Below are 22,812 nucleotides of genomic sequence, written 5' to 3' on the forward strand. Positions count from 1 at the left end.
AGTCAGAATCGACTTGACTGCACTGGCTTTAGTTTTGGAGCCCTGGTGGCATAGTGGTGAAGAGCTCGGCTGCTAACCAAAAGGTTGGTGCTCCTTGGAAACCCTACGGGACAGTTCTACTCTGTCCTGTAGGGTCGCTGTGAATCGGAACCAACTCAACACATAACAACAACAAGAGAGCGTAGGGTAAAAAGCGAAGCAGCCCGGGTTGGAGCTTTGAGTAACTTCTAGCAGCTGTAAGTAGCATTCTCATGTATCAATTTGCAGTAGTTTTTATTCTTTTTGCATTTTTTTCTCCAGTTTCTTACACATATTTTCGTGAAGTGACCGGAAGTTATGAATTAACCCGATACCTTGATTACTTTTATTCTAAACTTGTTGACACTTGGTCCCTTCTATTTACTATTTTGAATTTGCATTTCATCAACTCAAAAAATTTTTTTAAACTTACTTTATGTTGAGGGTAGCAATAGCAGCATAAATCATTCTTATAGGATAAGGAATGAAAAATAATAAATAATACCTAAAAAAATTGCAAGAAATTCTTAGAAAACTAGATCAAAGTCATTCTTGATGATAGCGCATATAGTAGTAAGTGTAGACAGTGAAACATATATTATCTTTAGGACTATTACCAGCTTATCCCTCCTCAGCCCCCGTATGCATCTTTTATACACCCAAACTTTTGTAGACCAAAATTTCCTATCACTGATATAAGATGCTGATATGTATCCATTTTTTTATTGTATGTATTTTTAACAGACATTTTGTACGTGTAAAAAATATATGGTATTACTAACATAACAACTTGAAGATAAAAATTTAGAATCCCAGCCATCTGAGTTTGTATTATACTCAGTAAATATTGTTTGATAATCAGTATTGAATGATGATGATAATTGCAGCAATGAAATCCAGTGCCTTCATCACCCCAGACTTGGAAGTCTAAGTTCAATTTTCACTGAATATGCAACTTAAAAAAAAAGTTACTAAATGATTTGTCTCTTCAAATTCAAAGCGAGGAATGTGATAATTGATGATAATAAATAAAACTCGATGCGTTTGTATTTCTTGAAATGATGCTATGTTCATTTGATTTAACTCATGCATGGGAATTTAATAATGTGTGCCTTGAATATTTTTAGTACCCCACTGGGATAATGAGCCAACAAATTATTTTTTATATATTAACTTATTCTGTCGATAGTTAATAATCATAGGCTATTTTGACTCCTTATAGTCACTCTTGGAGGCCCATGATATTGTGGCATCAAAGTGTTACGATTCACCTCCATCAAGCCCAGAAATGAACAATTCTGTCAATAATCAGTTATTACCAGTAGATGCCATTCGTATTCTTGGTATTCACAAAAGAGCTGGGGAGCCGCTGGTGAGTAGATAAATCAGTGCTTTCTTAAATCGGAAATCTAACATTCGTGACTCAGTCAATACTCTTATCTCATTTTTTTCTTTTTGATAGTTTGTATTATTTTGAAAACTGTGTTCATGTTTTATCAGTCTTTTTTATATGTGTATAAGTACACAGCTTATGCTCTCAACTTTGATTTAGTATGCAAAATTAAACCAAAATAAAAAAGTTAAACTGAAGGAGAAGCTAGAAGTTTGCCAATTGGTAGCAAAAATTTCAGAAGATATCTGCTCCTTTTATCACTATCTTTTGAGGAAAGTTCCTTGCTAATGACAACATCCACACACAGAGGAATGTTGTTATTAAAAATAGAAGCCATGGTAGGACTCTGTAAGTAGGAAAATTTACTATTTCCTGCTTAAATTATTATTTCTAGATCCGGACTATAAGAACAGTGAAACAGAAAAAAAAAAGGTCAGAAGCAAGACCATCAGAATGTACAAATACCTATACATGTTCTCTTGAGCTTCCTTTTATCCTATAGAATCCAGCATAGATGCTAGCTTATCAGTTTCATTTTAAAGGTTAACTTTACTACGGAAGACCTTTTCTTACCGGGTAGTATATGTCATCACGGTTGCCCATAGTTCATTGGGACTGGAAGCTTGAGAGAGTTAGGAGAGAACATGGGAAACGTGGGATTCACTCACCTATTTTTAGATTTCTTTTGTTATATGTGTTCAAGTATTTCCTTCTAATGATCTAAAATAAATGGTAATGTTATTTTCTGTAGGGTGTAACATTTAGGGTTGAAAATAATGATCTCGTGATTGCCCGAATCCTTCATGGAGGAATGATAGATCGACAAGGTCTGCTTCATGTGGGAGATATCATTAAAGAAGTCAATGGCCACGAGGTTGGAAACAATCCAAAGGAATTACAAGAATTACTGAAAAATATTAGTGGAAGTGTCACCCTAAAAATTTTACCAAGCTATAGAGATACTATTACTCCTCAACAGGTAATAAAATTCTTGGTAATATTAAGATAGTTTTATTTCTTTAATCATACTGTTGGATGTAACCACCAGTGGTTACTCTTTTTCTAAAGAAATGTGAAAAAACAGATTTAATTGTTCTGAGTTGCTTTATTTTGTCATAGGTGAATTTTTGAATTTTTAAAAAGTTAACAGTATTTTGCTATTATAAAGAATTAATAAAGATATTTCTTTGTGAACACTCATGAACCCTTTTGTTAGAGTAACCTACCACTAGATACCAGAAAAACCAATCAAGCCTTTTAATCGTCAGTTTAGGAAACATTTTTGACACCTGTTATGTTCAAGGCATTGTACTGGGCACCGTGAGAGGATAAGAATGTAGTCCAGATTGCCTCTAGCTTAGTGTTCATGTGATGGGCTACATGAAGAATGAGACCAGAAGAGGAGGACAGGTCCTCACTGAAGAGGATCTTAACTACCTGGTTTGCACACTTTTGACTTGTATTTTATAACTAGTTTTTAGGTAACACAGATTATTGAACAGGGGAATGTTTTAATGATAGTAGTGCTTTATTAAGACTTGTCTGCCCTCATTATATTAAGTGAGTTTCAAAAAGAAGAGAGTTGAGATGGTGTAACCAGGTAGAAAATTTTTGAAGGTGTGCGGTGATGTGTGAAAGACAACCCTATTGAATGGTTAGGACTGCTTACGTTAAATTACCACTACTGCCACTAAATAGCTGTTTCACTTTGGGCAGGCTACTTCGTCTCTCTCTGCCTCGTTTTTCTCATCTGTATATTTAGGGATAATATTTCCTTTCTCAAAAGGTTGTTATGAGGATGAAATGAGTTTATTTATGTAAAGATCTCATTAACTGTGCCTGGCACATAATAAGTGCTCAACAAGTAGCTAGTATTGTGGTGGTGGTGGTGGTGGCAGCCAGGTATCAGTGGTATAATAGAATTGTAAAGAAAGAAAAGGTAGCAAAGTAATTGCAAGAAAGAATTGATGTTTATTTAAATATGGTAGAAGTGTTGAAGCAGAGACAGGGTTTTCAAGCCTAGATAATGTAGAAATAGGAAATTTCTGCCAGTTTTTTTAGATTGATACCTTTAATATTTAGGTTTATTCCAGAAATTTATTGTCTGATATGTGTGTGAAATTGTAAGCTTTCCTACATAAAATACTGCCAGTGTACCTTATTTTCATATTGTTAATACGAGAATTAAAAAGCCTAGTTTTTAAATTTCCATACAATTCTTTGAAATAACACATGTCGAATACCTGTTTTATCCTATTCTTTGGATGATAGGATAAAATACTTAGTCATTAATTTTAGCGTGTGAATTGGACTTCTGAAAATTAGTAGACTTGTAATGAACTTTGGTGGAAATGAAGCAGAGACCTTATTTTCAAGGAAAAGAATTGTGAAAGAAATGACGTTACATTTCATATCACTAGTACCTCTCAGACTGCCTCCGTTCCTCAATAGGTACATTTCCGTTGGTGACAATATGAGATCTATGTTAAGCCTGAGTAGATTGGAAGAGTAAAACCTAAGATTTATTTGTTATTTTTTTATTATTATGTGTTAATTGTGCGATTTGGGAAGATTTTTTTCCTGTGGTCCAAACTCTAGAATTCTTACCAGCTTACCATGGTTGTAATGGACTTTTATGGGCAAAATATATTTTTGTAATATTAATAGCTATGGCTTTGGCCCAAATTCCTGAATAGCGTGAAATGCAAAGATATTTAGCCTTGGCTTAAGTCCTCTGGAGCCCTGGTGGCAAAGTGGTTAAGCAGTTGGCTGCTAACCAAAAGGTAGGCAGTTCAAATCCACCAGCTGCTCCTTGGAAACCCTATGGGGCAGTTCTACTCTGTCCTATAGTGTCTCTGTGAGTCGGAATCAACTCAACGGCAGTGGGTTTGGTTTTTGGTTTTTAAGTCCTCCAGCATAAAATTTTCCCTGTCCCATGCCTTCTCAAACTCTGGTTTTTACTTAGCCTTTATAGCTGGGGGAGGGGATTAAAGTGGGAGAAGGAGAGCTCATCCAAGGCTGTGGCAGTCTCAAGCTTTTCCTGTCATAAAAAAAATAAGAGACTAATAGCATGAAGAATTCAAAAAAAAGGGCTAAGACATATCCAAATCGGGACATTTTTGAGAGTGAAAGGAGGAACTATTACTAATTATACTAGAACAGTAGGCATAAACTAGGCATATTGTCCTTGGCAAACCATAATCATCCTACTCAGAGATACTATGGGGAAGGAGGGATTTTTAGCCTCTTCAGCCGTTCTGTTAGGAGCTCCACCATATAGTACTCTGGAAACAATCTCAACTCCTCTTCTGGATTAATGTGAGAGCAGATGGCAAATGGAAGCCAGGAGCTCTCCCTAACAGGGCGATGTTTTTCAAATTATGGTCAGTAGATCATCTTTATCAGAATCATTTGAGATGCTTGCTAAAAATCCAAAATCTTTTATGGGACCTTAAGGATCTGTATTTTTAAGTATGAGAACCAGGGTAAGTTAGAAGTTGTAGCTAAGTCTGAAGCTCTTCAATTTACATATAGGTAGGATTCCTAAAGGCTGCTCATAATTCCATTTGCTCATTAAGGCCAAACTGATAGGAATTCTCCCTTACTTATTCTTTAAGGCCAACATGACACATATACCAAAAGCATTATAAGAAAAGAAAGTACCAGGTCTATTTCACTCAAGAATATATATGTAAAAATTCTAAACAAAGTATTAGTAAATCAAATTTTATGGTGTATAAAAAAGATAATATACCATGTCCAAGTTGGATTTATCCCAGGTATGCAAGGATAGTCTCATTAGAAAATCCATGTTGTTGTTGTTGTGCTGTCAAGTCGGTTCCGACTTATAGCGACCCTATGTTCCACAGAACGAAACACTGCCTGGTCCTGCGCCATCCTCACAATCATTGTTATGCTTGAGCCCATTGTTGCAGCCACTGTGTCAGTCCATCTCGTTGAGGGTCTTCCTCTTTTTCAGTGACCGTCTACTAAGCATGATGTCCTTCTCCAGGAACTAGTCACTTCTGATAACATGTCCAAAGTATGTGAGATGAAGTCTCACCATCCTTACTTCCAAGGGGCATTCCAGCTGTACTTCTTCCAAGGCAGATTTGTTCGTTCTTCTGGCAGTCCATGGTATAGGCACTATTCTTTGCCAACACCATAATTCAAAGGTGTCACTTCTTCTTCGGTCTTCCTTATTCATTGTCTAGCTTTCGCATGCATATGAGGCGATTGAAAACACCATGGCTTGGGTCAGGCGCACCTTAGTCCTCAAAGTGACATCTTTGCTTTTGAACACTTTAAAGAGGTCTTTTGCAGCAGATTTGCCCAATGCAATACGTCGTTTGAGTTCTTGACTGCTGCTTCCATGGATGTCGATTGTGGATCCGAGTAAAATAAAATCCTCAACAACTTCAGTATTTTCTCCGTTTATCATGATGGTGCTTATTAATCCAGTTGTGAGGATTTTTATTTTCTTTCAGTTGAGGTATAATCCATACTGAAGGCTGTAGTCTTTTATCTTCATCAGTAAGTGCTTCAAGTCTTCTTCACTTTCAGCAAAGAAGGTTGTGTCATTTGCATATTGCAGGTTGTTAATGAGCCTTCCTCCAATCCTGATGCCCCGTTCTTCTTCATACAGTCTAGCTTCTTGAATTATTTGCTCAGCTTAGAGATTGAATAAGTATGGTGAAAGCATACAAGCCTGATGCACAACTTTCCTGATTTTAAACCATGCATTATCCCCTTGTTCTGTTCAAATGACAGCCTCTTGGTTTATGTACAGGTTCCTCATGAGTACAATTACGTGTTCTGGAATTCCCATTCTTTGCAGTGTTATTCATAATTTGTTATCATCCACACAGTTGAATGCCTTTGCATAGTTAATAAAATACAGGTAAACATCTTTCTGGTATTTTTTGCTTTCAGCTGGGATCTATCTGACATCAGCAGTGATATCCCTTGTTACATGTCCTCTTCTGAATTTGACTTGAACTTCTGGAAGTTCCCTGTTGATGTTCTGCTACAACCCCTTTTGAATGATCTTCATCAAAATTTTACTCATGTGTGATATTAATGATATTATTTGATAATTTCCACATTCTGTTGGATCACCTTTCTTTGGAACGGGCACAAATATAATCTCTTCCAATTGGTTGGCCACATAGCTGTCTTCCAGATTTCTTGGCATAGACGAGTGAGCACCTCTAGTACTACATCCATTTGTTGAAACATCTCAGTTGGTATTCCATCAGTTCCTGGAGCCTTGCTTTTCACAGATGCTTTCAGTGCAGCTTGGACTTCTTCCTTCAGTACCATTGGTTCTTGATCGTATGCTGTCTCCTGAAATGGTTGAATGTTGACCAATTCTTTTTGGTACAGTGACTCTGTATTCCTTCCATCTTCTTCTAGCTTGATGTAATTCTTTGTTCTTCTTTTCTTAATGCATCCTTTTTCTTTGATTGCTTTCAAGATTTTCTCATTACTGGTTTTAAGCCGTTTTGTTATAATGTGTGTTGATGTAGTTTTCTTCATATTTCTTCTCTTTGGGGTTTGTTGACTATTAGGATCTCTCATTTTATAGTTTCATCAAGTTTGGAAAAAATTCAACCATTGTTTCTTCAAAACTTGTTTGTATCCCTACCTTTTTTCCTGTCTTTTACGGATTCTAATTACGCATATATTAGATTCCTTAAAGTTGTCCCATAGCTGACTGATGCTCTGTTTGTTTATTTAAGTCTTTTGTTGTATTTTTCATGTTAGTTTGTATTGCTGTATCTTCAAGTTTATTAATCTTTTCATCTGCAATGTCTAATCTTCTGTTAATCCAATCTGGTATATTTTTCATCACAAACATGGTTTTCATTTCTGGAAGTTCAGTTTGGGTCATTTTCATATTTTGCATGTTTCTACTTAACATGCCTGGTCTTCCTCTGGCTTTTTGAATATATGAATACAATATGTAAAGTAAAACTTAACTATTTTGTCCTTTTATACTAATTCTATCATATTTGTCATTTTTGATCAGTCTTGATTGATTTTTGTCCTCATTGTGGGTTATATTTTCCTGCTTCTTTGCATGCATGATCATTTTTGATTGGCTGCCAGGCATTATAAATTTTAGCTGTTTGATGGCTGGATATTTTTGTATCCTTAGAAATATTCTTGAGCTTTGTTCTATGATAGCAGTTACTTGGAAGCAATTTGATCCTTTCTTACTTTTAAGCTTTGTTAGGTGGGACCAGAGCAGCATTTGGTCTAGGACATTATTCTTCTGAGTACTCTACCCAATACCTTATGAATCATGAGATTTTTCTACTTTTTCTGGTGAGAACAGAAACTGTTCTCAACCCTGTGTGGCCTCGTAATATTGTCCCCTATAATGTTTTTAGGTAGTTCTTTACATGGCCTCAGGTAGTTTCTTCATACACATGGCTCTGATCTCTATTCAGCTGAAGACTAAAGAAAGCCCTCTGCAGTTCTTGAGCCCTCTCTCTGGGCAGCTCTTCCCTCACTGGTACTCTGGTCTGTGTCCTTGTAGCCACCTTGATCTCACTGGTCTTACAGCTCATCTTCTCAACTTGGAGACTACCATATTTTTTTGCAAATAACATGCCCCAACACATATATAACGGCGGCATACCGTGCTTATGAAAATAGTGTGGGGGCAGGAGGGTTGTGTGGTTGGCAAAAAAAACATAATGCACTCATTATTTGCATAAAGATACGGTACAGGGCTCCACCTAAGTTTTGGGCTCCCTTCCTAAGTTGTGGGCTGGAACTTTCTCTCTACAGTTAGCTGGAGCGATTATACATCTCACCTTGTTTGTTTCTGATTTTTAGAGATTACTGTCCTCATTGCCTGATGTGTCTAATGTCTTGAAAATCATTGTTTCGTGTGTTTTGTCAGGTCTTTTAATTGTTTCAGGTTGGAGGGTCTTTGTTACTTCATCTTTGTCAGAAGCAAGGATGATTTCATATTTTATTACCATGTAACAGATGAATCATTCCCATGGTTCGAAAACCCAAAAATACAAGTATGTATTCAGTAAGTCCCCTCTTGACTCTTGTCCCCCACCAGCCTAGTCTTCTCCACTCATACAAGAAACCATGATACTAGTTTATATGTCTTTCCAGAGTTTTATGCATATTCAGGTAAATAAAAATTACATATTCTTATTCCCCTTCTACCACCCTTTTCATGAAAAAGTTGTATAATATACACGCTATGCTGCACCTTGTGTTTTTTGCTTAACCATGTATCTGAGTATCTTTCCTTACTGGTACATAGACTGCCTCTCAATTTTTTTTTTTTTTATAGCTGCATAGTGTTCCATTGCATAGACTTGCCATGAGCTGTTTAACCCATTCCCTATGTTAGTTAAATGATTAGGTTGCTTCCAGTCTTTTGCTATTAAGAATAATTCAGGAGTTAATAGTCTTGTATATAAGTTATTTTGCATATGTTTGACTAACATAGTAGTTGAATACATTCCCAGAAGTGGGTACTAGGTCAAAGGTTTTGCATTTGTAATTTTGCTGTTGCCAGTTGTTCTTCCAGAGGATTGAACCAATTCTCCAATCAAGCTGTTAGGAAAATGCCTCATGGCCCACAGTCCTACCTACAGAATGTTATCAAATATTGGCTTTCTGCTCATCTGATAGGTAGAAAATATTTATCATAATATAATTTGTATTTCTACTCTGAATAAGGTTGAACATGTCTGAAATTTAAAAGCCATTTGTGCTTTCTTTTCTCTATCTGCTGTAGTTTGTTGATCATTCAGTTCTTATCTTTAGTGATAAGAATATGAAATTGTGTATTTTAGCAGGTGGTGTTCAGTAACTTTTTAGTAATGAACAGTTAACATTGTAAGCCATTAGTGAAACACTTAAGAATACACTTAATAAAATATAATCATACTAAATCCAGTCAACCCTTTAATAAGTTTATGATTTTAAGGTCATTACAGAGTGTTTGGAGCTCCTGGTGGCGCAGTGGTTAAAGCTTTCAGCTGCTAACCAAAAGGTTGGCAGTTCAAATCCTCCAGCCGCTCCTTGGAAACCCTATGGGGCAGTTCTGCTCTGTCCTACAGGGTCACTATGAGTTGGAATCCACTCAACAGCAACGGGTTTGGTTTGGTTTTTTGTTTGACAGAATGTTTCAATCAAAGATTGGTTTAATTGGTTTTTCAGACAAATTTTCAAAAGTTCAAAGTAAAATAAGTTAGTCTAAGTTTTTGAGCGTTGGAGTAATGTTCCAAAATAAATTTGATAGATGAAGAATTGTGCCTTCTAGAAGTCACTTTTAGATAGAGAATAACAAACTTTTCCTGCCATCGATGTGGAATGTATGCTGATTCGTTTTATTTTCAAGAAAGTTCTGACAGAGAAATACAGACATAGAGCAAAATAAAGTGCAGTGTGGATGATTCTGTAGCTCAGAAGTTTACTAGGCTAGAAGGCTAATGCTTTTCCCCCCTTTTATTCATAGTAATACGCATAGTTTGCTTAAATTTCTAAAAGCTAAAATTGACCAAATGAATACTTTTCTTAACTACCTTGGAAAATATACTTACTCTAAGTGTTATATGAAAACATTTTTATTAAATATTCTTAAAGTACCTATTAGTTACAGATTAAATTTGCAAAATCGAAATTGACTTGATTTTAAGTTTTGCATTTACTGATATTATTTAAACACTTTCAATGCTAAATCATACGTAGAAAATCTGGAAGTCTATTTCAGTTTTTAAGATAAAAATAATATGTAAGTATAAACCCATTTTAGAGAAATAATTTATTTCCTTTAAATTAAATTTAATAAGTATAAAAAAGTAAATGCAATCTATATGAAAATACAACAGTTGGCAAAACTATCTCAGAATAGCTTATACAACTTTTATAAAATTTGCCAAAATTTTGTCTCACCTTAAAAGGCGAGAAAAAGATGTGCCAGTCTGCTTCCATAAAGATTTACAGCTTTGGAAACCCTATGGGGCATTCTCCTCTGCCCTATAGGGAGGGTTGCAAGGAGTCAGAATTGACTCGTGGGCAGTGGGTTTGGTTTTTGGAGGTTAGATTAAATTGCACGATCATGCTTTATGAATCGAGAATCAGATCACTGGTCTGACAAATAAATGTTCTACAAGCGGCCATTTAGGAGATGTGGTTTCTATTCCACAAATAATGGCAACTTCAGAACAGTTTGATGGGAGCAATGGAGTGAATATTTGAAATTTGGACTGTCTCAGAAAGTCTGAGTTTATGGTTACAAAATATATCCTGTCCCACAAATAAGAATGATAAACACATTCATGGTTAGATGAGAAGATGCTCTTACTATTCATTCAGTGCAGCTTTCTTGAGAAGTAAGGAGTATCTGGGTAGTTTGATAAATTTGCATATCTATCCTTTTTCTCTGCCTCATCTCAAACACCTCTGACTTCTTGCTACTATCATTTATAATTTTCAGCTATTATACCCTGTGGAAAATTAATTAGGGAGGCAGTTTTTTTACCAAATGAATGAAGTAATAAAATGAGCCAGTAGTTTATATATATTTTATTAATTTATAATAACTTAAAATCTGGCTTTATTTATACAATTGAAAAATGTATTTTTAGAGTTGCATCAGTATGGAGAGGCATCCAGCACACGTCCGTCAGGTACGATGTCATTCCAGGACATTCTCTGGTACTCTGTTTTTCTGTCTTATCAGCCAACTAAATTTACCTTGATTGAGCTTAATCATTTTTTTTTGCCAGTACATTAAGCTGCATGCTATTATCAAGTTAGCCGATTGTCACATTTTAGCAATATTAATAATGTTTGTATGCCTGCTTTTTAGATACTTCTAAAATTGAATATCAAGAAAAAAATTACTGGCTTACTGATTTTTTTAAGAATTAATATTTAGCTTTTTCAGATTTATTGAAAATGTTCTGAATGCTTTCTGTCAAAATCACCTCATTGTAAATTACTAAAATTTTGTCACATGATCCCAAATTCAGTTGTTTTTAAATTATTTTAATATACATAGATCATATTACATTTTACTGTACTACTAATATAATGCATCTATTTGTGTTATTTGAATATCTTGTTTAGTTGTATTTGTAGAAGTGTGATAAATAGAAAAATAGCACGTAATTATTTTCACTAGTTATGCGCTTTCCTGCTTATTAAAGCTGATTAATGCTAATAGAAAAAGGTGATTCTTTAGAAGATAAAACTTGGATTTCTATAAATATGTATGAAACAAATCTGTTTTAAGAAAATGATGGGTGTGAACTTGTCACCAAATACTGAAAATGCTTAATTTAATTAGAATTTAAATTAAAATGAATCAGCAAAATAGTCCAAATACTGGAGATCCTAACTAACAGTGGTGAATGACTGACATTCTTTTTCTAATAAAGCAAATTTAAAATAAATTTATAGAGTTAAATGAATTTAAATTGGAAAATAGTTTCAAGGCTTTTTCAGTATTTGTGTTACAATTAATTTAAATGCAGTGATCATATAAATCACAGCAAGATGATTCCAAAAAAGTATTTCAACACCAGTTTTGGCCAGTGTAAGTCTGTGTGATTAAAAAATATATATATTACCGGTGATAAATTAGAGTTCTGATTTTTTTAAGGTTACCAGATACATTCGGGTCTGACTTCAACATGAACTTTTCTTGTTTAATTTTGGTTTTGGGGGTCCTTTCACAAAGTCAGTCCTGATGTATGTGAAATACATGCCTTATATAAATGTCATATATTAGTTCAGGATGTTAATTGGAAAATAGCATTTACTTGCAAAAAAATCACGCAGTGTTGGTTAGAAACATCACGTAAACAGGTTAGGAGAAGTGAAAGGATATTGGAAAAGAATGATTGTCAAACTCTTTGTTGATTTAAAATTAGAAAAGAAGGTAGTATTAATTTTTTTTCATATTTTCTGGTACCAAATTATCAATAACTTGATTTGTATTTGTGAGAGATAAATTCCTTAGCTGAATTACTAAATACATTTTCAAGAACAAAAATCACAGTGTTATGAAAAAAAGATTTCAAAAAATCCAGTGACAAATGATACATTTGTAGTATTTTTAATTGTGTATGTGTTCTAGGTATTTGTGAAATGTCATTTTGATTATAATCCATACAATGATAACCTGATACCCTGCAAAGAAGCAGGATTGAAGTTTTCAAAAGGAGAAATTCTTCAGATTGTAAACAGAGAAGATCCAAATTGGTGGCAGGTTAGTGTGCTTCTCAACATTTCCTCAACTGCTTTTCTATTTTCAGTCTTAAATCTGGCCCATATCTGAATATTCAGGAAGAAAGTAGTAGCATTTGTTCCAGTGATTTTTCCTGCATAAACAGCTCCTGCCTCGTGGCTACTAATTTTGTGGACAGAAGACCAAATTGAGACAGAACTTGTGAGTAGCAGTCAATAAATGTAGAATTCACCAGCCTGTTAATAAATGTAGAATCCCATTGGTTTAGGGATCAGACCAATTGGTTCTTCCACTTAAGGGTATTCATGGGTGATAACAAGTAAAATATACTGTTGGACAAGAAGAACTCACTTGGAGTCACCCCTTTTCTATGTTTGGTTTTTGTTTTAAAAAGGAGTATTTACTATGGATATGGTCTTTCTCTTGTCTGCTCTCCCTCTGTGTACATTCATGGCAAATAACACAATTTCTTAAGCTCTTAAATCTGTTTGCCCACCTCTTCTCAGTTGTTGAGAAATGACAGTTTACTCTATCAGTTTTGTTTGGTCTTGGATTAAAATCTGTGTCTACGGAAAGGGCCTTGTGTTATCACTTGTCCCTCCCTTGGTTTTCCAGATCTATGTGTTGATGCTCTTTTTCCTTTCCCCTAATAAAGCTTGTAGAAATCTCTAGCAGCAGTAATAAGTATTTTCATAATTGTTTTTCTCAGCTAACTACCAAAGTAGCCAGTCATTGGAGAAACTGACAAATCAGAAAGTCTGAAATCATTTAAACTATCATAGCAATGAGAGTCTCATTAAATAACAAGAAATGAGAAGAAAGGACCCAGGGCCCACTAAACTCTAAATTTAACTGAGCTATTGGTAACTCACATTAGCTCAATAAATGATATTGACTTCTAAGGAGAGAGAATCATAGAATAATAGAATAAGAATAATTTTATTAATGTGTCCTTAAATTTAAATTAAAGCATTGTTGTGTAGAAGCACACTCTGTGGTGAGAGAACTAAGAAATGGGTAAATTAAACAGAATCCATGACTTCAAGAGATTTCCACTGAGCCCTCACCCTAAAAATCTGCTTTTTATGGCTGTTTCCTTTACTAAATTTTTACAATTCTCTGTCTTTCTTTTCTCCCCTTCTTTATGAATGACCTGTCAGCTTTCTCTTCTAATCCTGTCACCATTCTCTCACTCACTTCCTGTGTTTTCATAGTCCATTACTTTAATTCTACTTTTCACTATTTTAATTGCTAAAAATGATACCAGAATTTTCTATACTAGTTGTAAAGATAAAGACACTAACTTTGTGGGCTAAGCCACTAGCTGCCAGTTCTCCAGCCACTATTCAAAGATGTCATTTCTTGCATTTTATTTTAAAAGTTAGTTTTTTGACATTAAGTGAAATTTAACTTATTTTAAACTTACTATCTCTTAGGATATTCAGATTTCTGGTATGGTGAATTCAGCTCTCCACTCTCTTTTCACAGTATTGTCACCTTTTCATTGGTTTGGCCTCAGGAAATGCCAGCATAGTAGGATTAAGGTTAATAATAAATATATTAGTAAAGAGTGCTAGGTTAAATGTTTTAACACATCTTATAGAATAGCATTTATTTCTTTTCTGTACTTCTTTGCATTCTTTGTCTAGCTTAGTATGATAAACAAAAAGTTTTACAGATTTAAAGAGCCTATATACCTTTGTATTTTGGTCCCAAAATTTCACTACCAGATGGCAGATATTAAGAATTTTAGGTGCCAATTGATTCCTTGGTGCTAAGGTATTTAAATACTTTAACTGACATTGCCATGGGGTTTACATCTCAAGGTCAGTTTTTAAGAGCAAATGTGATTTCTTTTACTGACTACTGCTTGTCCTACTTATTAGAATATGGTCTCAAGTTTTGGTCACTGAGATATACAATTCATTAATTTGATTCTAGGCTAGCCATGTAAAAGAGGGAGGAAGCGCTGGTCTCATTCCAAGCCAGTTCCTGGAAGAGAAGAGAAAGGCATTTGTTAGAAGAGACTGGGACAATTCAGGTGATGAGTTCGACACAATAAGTAACAAGTAGTCGTTTGTGACCACCTTTCTTTGCCTTTTCCATCTGAATAAGAAATGAGTTTATTTAAAATATATCTAGAATTAATCTCCCCCTCCTGCTTTATTCTTGTCTCTCAGAAGTAAACTTTTTGATCCCTTTCTGCCACCTGCTGGTATAGTGTCAAAATTAAGGGGCTCAACTCACCCCTGCCCCCTTCTGCTTCATAGGATGCAACATTGGGAAGATAACTTTCTCACCCCTGTATAATACCATATGGTAATTCTAGCATATTCTGCCATATTGCTTAAGTTATATTTATCTTGTTATCCTCAGGACCTTTTTGTGGAACCATAAGTAGCAAAAAAAAGAAAAAGATGATGTATCTCACAACTAGAAATGCAGGTAGGTTTTAAATAGTTTCTAAGAAGTTCAAGTAAAATAGCTTTATATTGTTAGTGTGGCATAAACTCTAAATGTCTAATTGATAATGAATGTAATTCAGATTAGTACCCAATTGCAAGGAGCTGGGATGTGAACACATAGTACAATATAATATAAAGAAATTATTAAATCCTGGTATTATATATACACTTGTAATACTGCCAGTGTGCTTTATTTTATGAGTATAGTTTACAAAGAAATAAATAGATTTATGCTTGTATTAATGAAGGAGAGATGTCATAGTTGAAACGATTCATTCAGAAACTTTGAAATAGTAATTTATGTGTAGTTTATAATGGGCAGAATGCCTTTATAAAGATACTGAAAGAGTTATCATTAAGGACAATTATATTCTGCCATACAGTGTCCATGATGCTTTTGGAAAAATAGTACTGGACCAAATGAATCTTAGTCTGATCTAGTGGAATTCTTTCTTAAATCCTTTGGTCTTAAGAAATATAAATATGGAAACTGCCATATTTATTCTTCTCAAGTTGTAGAGGCCAATAGGAATGAAATGCAGCTCTTGTAAATCAAGAAGGCTCTGATTCAGAAGCCTCTGGAAGCTTAATCAAAGGAATTGACATTATTTAAAGTACTTTCTTGACTTCAGAGCTACTTCTATACTGATGATAAGCTAAATTGTACACTATAAAGGAAATAATGCAGAAGGGGAAATAGACTTTTTCTTTTAATATTCGTTTAATCTATGATGGAGAAATTGTGTAAAGAAATAGTTGCTATTAAGATAATCTAAGGAAAAAGCGTTATTACTACAGATTGAGAGTTATAGCAATAATAAAAACCAAAACCCACGGCTGTTGAGTTGCTTCTGACTCATAACGACCCTATAGGACAGAGTGGAACTGCCCCATAGGGTTTCCAAGGCTGTAAGTCTTTACAGAAGCAGACTGCCACATCTTTCTTCCGCGGAGCGGCAGGTGGGTTTGAACCAGCGACCTTTTGGTTAGCAGCTGAGCACTTTAACCACTGTGCAACCAGGGCTGTATAGCAGTAGTATGTAATGTAATATTCCAAATCTACTTTGGCCTTATTATAAACTTTCTTCCAAAATAGAAAATTTGTCATTTTTCCACTGCATTTTATTAATCAAACTGATACATATAAAGTCATCACACATTATTTATTCATGTATATCATTGGAAAGGTGTACTCATTCCATGGAACTTATTTAAACAGCCACACTACATGTACTGTTGTCATCCATATTTGATATATACTTGTTAGTTGAAGAAACCCTAAAATTTGTAATTTGCTTATTTATATTAAAGAAATTATTTCTACTGAAAAATTGATAATAAAGAGGTTTCAGTGGTTAAGTATCTGATAAGGGTAAAGCACAGGGATTTTTCTAGCTTGGTTAGACAGATTTTTAAGGGAAAATGAATGGAAGCAGGTGTTTAAGTGAAGATGTAAAATAATTTATTATACTTCACCAAATTTGTAAAAGCATATCTGTACCAAGTGTAACAATTCAGGTGATATTTAACTATCAAGACAACTGGGCCATTACTGTACAGAATAGCAGAGGGTTTCATGTATGTAAAGGATAACTGTTTTCCAATTTTCTTTTATATTTAGAATTTGATCGTCATGAAATCCAGATATATGAGGAGGTAGCTAAAATGCCCCCCTTCCAGAGAAAGACATTAGTATTGATAGGAGCCCAAGGTGTGGGCCGAAGAAGCTTGAAAAACAGGTTCATAGTGTTGAATCCCACTAGATTTGGAACTACAGTACCATGTAAGTTTTCTGTGCTTTCTTTGCTATTTAATTGTCAAGAAAGAGTATGGGTACATGGGGGAAGGGAGGATTTATTATTAATACTATTATTAATACCATTAATAATAATAGTAACAATTTTTTATTATGCCAGTGAAAATGAACAAAGAGAGATATTTAAAAACTCAGTGATTCTGTAGCTGTCTTGATATAGCACTGTAGCCCCTGCTGGCTTGCTACCTGATTTGCTTCTCCAAACTATTCAGTTCAGAAATTTTAGGGTTAAGTGCTTGTGTTTAAGAGTTGTGGCAAAATCAGCATCAATTTAGTATTTTCTTGTGTAACTGACATCTTTCTGAAAAGTTCTGCTTTACCCTTTGTACCACCCACGGATTCTGTTCACCTGTTTTAACATAAACAGAAGAGGAAAGATGGCTGGCTCCTCGGGTAGTCTCTGTGTGGCAGTCTTTGTGAATGTATGTGTTCGGCATGTAGCTTTAAGTCCTGTAAGGCCATAAACCTGCTTTTTGATAGCACATCAAGAGTGATTCATCTTCCAGAGCAGGCAGCGTTAAGTAAGGTCACAAAGATTGATGTATAAAATAAAACAGAATACTGATGGAGAAGTATAACCACTTAGTGAACCAGACAGTCATTTTGTGATCTTTGCACTCTTTTGCTATTTGCATATTTACATGGAAAGTCAAATAATGATGCTAGGAGTTTGCTTTCTGAGAATGGAATTATAAGAAGGAATTAGATTATATCACTGATTCTTATAAGGACTGAGACACATTTGTTTTTATTTTTGAGATATATGGTGGCGCAGTGGTTAAGGGCTCGGCTGCTAGCCAAAAGGTCAGCAGTTCAAATCCACCAGCCACTCCTTGGAAACCCTATGGAGCAGTTCTACTCTGTCCTATAGGGTCACTATGAGTCAGAATCGACTGGACGGCAATGGGTTTTACAAGCACCTCTGCTTGTGGGAACTTACTTGCCCTGAACAGTGCAGGCAATGAGCTAATGGTGCCTCTATAACTCTCCCTTTTCTGTACTTCTATTGCAGACCAAGCTCCCTTTTAATTAACATGATATTTCTTTAGCTATATTATGCCTTAAAGCTGTTTTGAGGCGAATCTTAGCCTGGGCCATTCCATTTCTTATAGACAAATTTTAGACTTTCTCTGCTTTAGTCCACTGTGTTTTAAGGTTTAATTCTCAGTAATTTTATTGCTAAAATTCTTAGGGATTAGAGGAGTTACCTTTCTATTGCCACATGTACTACTACTAATCTCTCAGGGTAAGGCTTTGGATTCCATTATACCCGTTGCTGTCAAATCAATTCCGACTCATAGCGGCTGGTGGATTTGAACTGCCAGCCTTTTGGTTAGCAGCCATAGCTCTTAACCACTGTGCCACCAGTGACCTGGATTCCATTACAGGCACCGTAAATCAACTAAATTTAGATAAATCCTAGTTAAGTAGTTAATAAAATAAAACCTCACTGTGATAAAGTATTGTAAAGCTGCAGTTACAAAATAAGGAAAAAGTCTTTCATTTTTATCAAATTAACATATGCACAGTTTGTTAATCAAGTCTTTCTTAAAGATATATAATGAAAAATAATTCTTTGTCTTCCCCTACCCTACCTCCAGCCCAATTACCACAAACAGCCGATTTTCATTTTTTTAGCTGTTTCTTTGGTAGTCTCCTGTATTTCTCAATAATGTCTTTGTTCTACCATTTTTTTCTTTATCCACTTAATGCCTTATCTATTGGCTTCCTGACCATCCTCCCAACATAATAGCTCTATTTTCAGTTAATTCAATTTTATTTTCTTAAACAGCCTCCCCCCTCCGCCGCCGCCACCTAGCAGTCAATGAGTTCTTTTTTTCTTCCTCTTTTTACCTTGGTTTTATATGTATGTTTATGTAGGGTTTTGTGTGTGTCTGTGTGTGTTAAACCAAAGACTTCATTGTATCACTTATTCAGTAAGTCATGATTTTTTTCTTGGAGACATGTGTCTTCCACAGGCACTGCATGCTGTCTATGAAGCTGCCCAACTGTTAACACTGGAGTATTTCCCTTGTTGCTCTCCTGCATTGAAGCTGTTGTTCCTGGCTCCTGTGTCTCTTTCTTGGTTTATTTTGCTAGGGCACATCCTCTTGTAACTTTGTAAGAAAGGATATATGGGATATAATTTCTGCATGTTTATTTGAAGATGTCTTTTTTCCTGCCTTGTACTTGGTTGTTTAGCCGATAATAGAAATTCTAGATTGTAAAACTCAGAAGATATTATTCTCGAATTCACTTTTGTTGAAAAGTCCAATGCAATTCTAATTCTTATTCTTTTATACATAACCTGATTTTTCTTTCAGAAACATTCAGGCTCTTTTATTTGATTTTTAAAATATTCTGAAATGTAATAACGATGTGCCTTGGTGTGCATCTTGTTTTATTTATTGTGCTGAAGATTGGTGGCTCTTCAATCTAGAGATTTGTGTCCTTCAGTTCTGGGGAATTTCTTATTCTTGAATGATTTCCTCTATTTTCTGTGTTTATTTTTTCTGCAATTTATATTAGCTGGGTGGTGAACATCCTTGATTCATCATCTCAGTCTCTTAATTTTTTATCTTATTGTCAGTCCCTTTATCTTTTTATTCTGCTCTTTAAAAGATTACCTTGACTTCTTTATCTTCTATCTCATCAATGTTTTAATCACAGTAATCATACTTTTTCATTTTAGGATTATTTTCTGTTTTTTTCCGCAAAGCATCTCCCCGCTCCCCACCCCCGCCCAGCCCCTTCTTTCATTCCTTCCTTGGTAGGAACAATCTTTTCTGTATCTCTAAGAATACTAAGTGGAGCCCTGGTGGTGCAGTGTTAAGAGCTTGGTTGCTAACCAAAAGGTTGGCAGTTTGAATCTACCAGCCACTCCTTGGAAACCCTATGGGGCAGTTCTGCTCTGTCCTATAGGGTCTCTATGAGTCAGAATCAACTTGAGAGCAATGGGTTTAGTTTTGGTTTGGTTTAAGAATACTTAAGTAGTGTAATTCTTTTTGATATTTTCTTCTACAGGCTAAATTATCTCTGCTTCCTTTTTCTGTTTGTGTATGGTGTATCTGTGTGTGATGATTTCCCTTTTATGCAGGGGACTTTTTTCTTATATGTACTAATCCTTGGTTATATATTCATACTTAAAAGTAAAGTGCTAAATCTGTCTGGAAGCTCTGGGCAGGACTTGGCAGCTGGCTAAACTTTATTCTAGGGAATGGTTGAGGAGCTGACTGTTGTGTTGGGAGAACCCAAAATCTTTGTATATGAGGTGCTTTTCCTAGGAGCTGTTGAATTTATTCAGAGAAGAATAATCAGATATTCTCTTACTGAGATTATCCTCTAATCAAGATGAAGGAGGGGTTTTATTTTATCATGTGCTGTATATGTAATTAAGCCTCCCAAGTTTTAGTTTCTTGCCTCTGACTCCCATTGAACTGTTTTGGTACCCTTGTCAAAAATCAATTGACTGTAAATGTGAAGATTTATTTATGGACTCTCAATTCTGTTCCATTCATCTACATGTCTGTCCTTATGCCAGCATCACACTGCTTTGATTACTGTAGTTTTGTAGTAAGCATTGAAATCAGGAACTGTGAGTCCTCCAAGTTTGTTCTTTTTCAAGATTGTTTTGACTTTTCTGGGTCCTTTGTATTTCTGTATAAATTTTAGGATCAGCTTTCAGTTTCTGCAGAAAAGCATCTAGGATTTTGAGAAGGATTACATTGAATCTGTGGATCTATTTGAGAAGTATTACCATCTTAACAATATTAAGTCTTCCAATATATGAATGTACATGGATCTTTCCACTTATTTAGGCCTTCTTTAATTTCTTTCACCAGTGTTTCGGTGTACAAGTCTTGTGCATCTTTAGCTAAATTTATTCCTAAAGTATCGTATTCTTTTTGATGCTATTTTGAAAGGAATTGTTTTTTCTTTCTTTTTTGTATTGTTCATTGCTAGTGTATAGCAATACAAATGATTTTTTGATGTTAATCTTGTATCTTTTAACTTTGCTGACATCATTTATTACTTATAATAATTTTTTTATGAATTCCTGACAAATCAAACTGATACATATAAAGTCATCACACATTATTTATTCATGTATATCATTGGAAAGGTGTACTCATTCCATGGAACTTATTTAAACAGCCACACTACATGTACTGTTGTCATCCATATTTGATATATACTTGTTAGTTGAAGAAACCCTAAAATTTGTAATTTGCTTATTTATATTAAAGAAATTATTTCTACTGAAAAATTGATAATTGATAATTGATAACTCTACTTCATCTGGAAGTAGAGTTTTACTTCTTCCTTTACAATCTGGATACCTTTTATTTCTTTTTCTTGCCTAACTGCCCCATCTAGAATCTCCAGTACAGTATGGAATATAATTGGCAAATGCAATATTGTTGTCTTTTTCCTGATCTTAGGAGGAAGGCTTTTAGTCTTCACTATTAAATATGTTAACCATAGGTTTTTCATAGATGCCCTTCATGAAATTGAAGGAATTCCTTCCTATTCCTAGTTTGTTGAGTGTTTTTATCATGAAAGGATGTTGGATTTTGTCAGATGCTTTTTCTGTGCCCATTCAAATGTCATGTGTTTTTTTGTTCTTTGTTTTGTTAATACTGTTGAATTGCATTGATTTTTGTATATTGAACCAACTTTGCAGTGCTGACATAAATCCCATTTGGTCGTGGTGTGTAATCCTCTTGACATGTTTCTGAATTCAGTTTGCTAGTATAGAGGATTTTTTGTGTCTATATTCATAAGGGATATTGGTCTGTAGTTTATTTTTCTTGTGATGCCTTTGGCTGGTTTTGATATCAGAGTAATACTGAACTAATAGAATGAGTTTGGAAGTGTTTCTTTCTCTTCTAATTTTTGGAAAAGTGTGTGAAGGATTAGTATTAAATCTGCTTTAAATATTTGGTAGAATTTACCCACGAAGCCATCTGGTGCTGGGCTTTTCTTTGGGGGAACTTTTTGATTACTAATGGTCTTTTTACTTGTTATAAATTTATTCAGATTTTCGATTTCTTTTTTAGTCCATTTCAGTAGTTTGTTTCGTTCTAAGAACTTACTCATTTCATCTACATTATCTAATTTGTTGACATTTAATTATTCATAGTATTCTCTTATAATCCTTTTTATTTCTACAAGATTCACAGTAATATCTTCTCTTCCATTCCTGATTTTAGTAATTTGCATCTTCTCTCTTTTCTCCTTGGTCAGTCTAGCTAAAGATTTGTTTATTTTTAGCTTTTAGTGAATGAACTTTTGGTTTAGTTCATTTTCTCTACTGTTTTTCTGTTCTCTATTTTTTTAATATCTGTTCTTTATTATTTCCTTCTTTCTGCCTGCTTTGGGTTTTGTTTTCTTTTTCCAAGTTCTTTATATGAAAGGTTAGGTTATTGATTTAAGAGCTTTATTTTTAACATAGGCATTTGCAGTTACACATTTTCCTCTTAGCACTACATTAGCTGTATCCCTTTTTTTCTTTTCTCTTTCATGTTTTGTTTTTGTTTTCATTAACCTAAAAGTATTTTTTTTTTAATTTCCATTATGATTTCTGCTTTGACCCATTGGTTATTTACAGGTGTATTGTATGTATATTGGAATTCCCCAAATTTCCGTCTGTTATTGATTTCTAATTTCATTCCATTGTGGTCAGAGGACATGTTTTGTATGATTTCAGTCCTTTTAAACTTATTGAGACTTGTTATATGGCCTTACAGATTTGTCTGTCATGAAAAATGGTCCATGTGGACTTGGGAAGAATGTACATTCTGCTGTTGTTGGGTAGAGTGTTCTATAGATGCCTGCTAGGTCTAATTGATTTATAGTGTTGTTCACGTCTTCTGTTTCCATG

General features: G+C 34.6%; 1 protein-coding gene across 4 annotated transcripts in view; it reads left to right on the plus strand.

The window, feature by feature from the left end:
* PALS2 (protein associated with LIN7 2, MAGUK p55 family member) overlaps nucleotides 1-22,812 on the plus strand; it is a 56,312-nt gene that overhangs the window by 15,581 nt on the left and 17,919 nt on the right. For 3 of the 4 annotated variants that reach the window (XM_023732336.1, XM_023732339.1, XM_023732337.1), the window contains 7 exons: nucleotides 1,241-1,390; nucleotides 2,163-2,390; nucleotides 11,041-11,082; nucleotides 12,537-12,668; nucleotides 14,589-14,688; nucleotides 15,024-15,092; nucleotides 16,734-16,895. In XM_023732336.1, coding sequence (XP_023588104.1) covers nucleotides 1,241-1,390; nucleotides 2,163-2,390; nucleotides 11,041-11,082; nucleotides 12,537-12,668; nucleotides 14,589-14,688; nucleotides 15,024-15,092; nucleotides 16,734-16,895 — 883 coding nt within the window. The remainder of the gene's footprint in view (nucleotides 1-1,240; nucleotides 1,391-2,162; nucleotides 2,391-11,040; nucleotides 11,083-12,536; nucleotides 12,669-14,588; nucleotides 14,689-15,023; nucleotides 15,093-16,733; nucleotides 16,896-22,812) is intronic. The other variant, XM_023732338.1, reaches the window with a different exon arrangement.

Source organism: Trichechus manatus, unplaced genomic scaffold (genome assembly GCF_000243295.1).
Source record: "Trichechus manatus latirostris isolate Lorelei unplaced genomic scaffold, TriManLat1.0 scaffold00050, whole genome shotgun sequence".
In the NCBI taxonomy this organism is placed as follows: domain Eukaryota; kingdom Metazoa; phylum Chordata; class Mammalia; order Sirenia; family Trichechidae; genus Trichechus; species Trichechus manatus.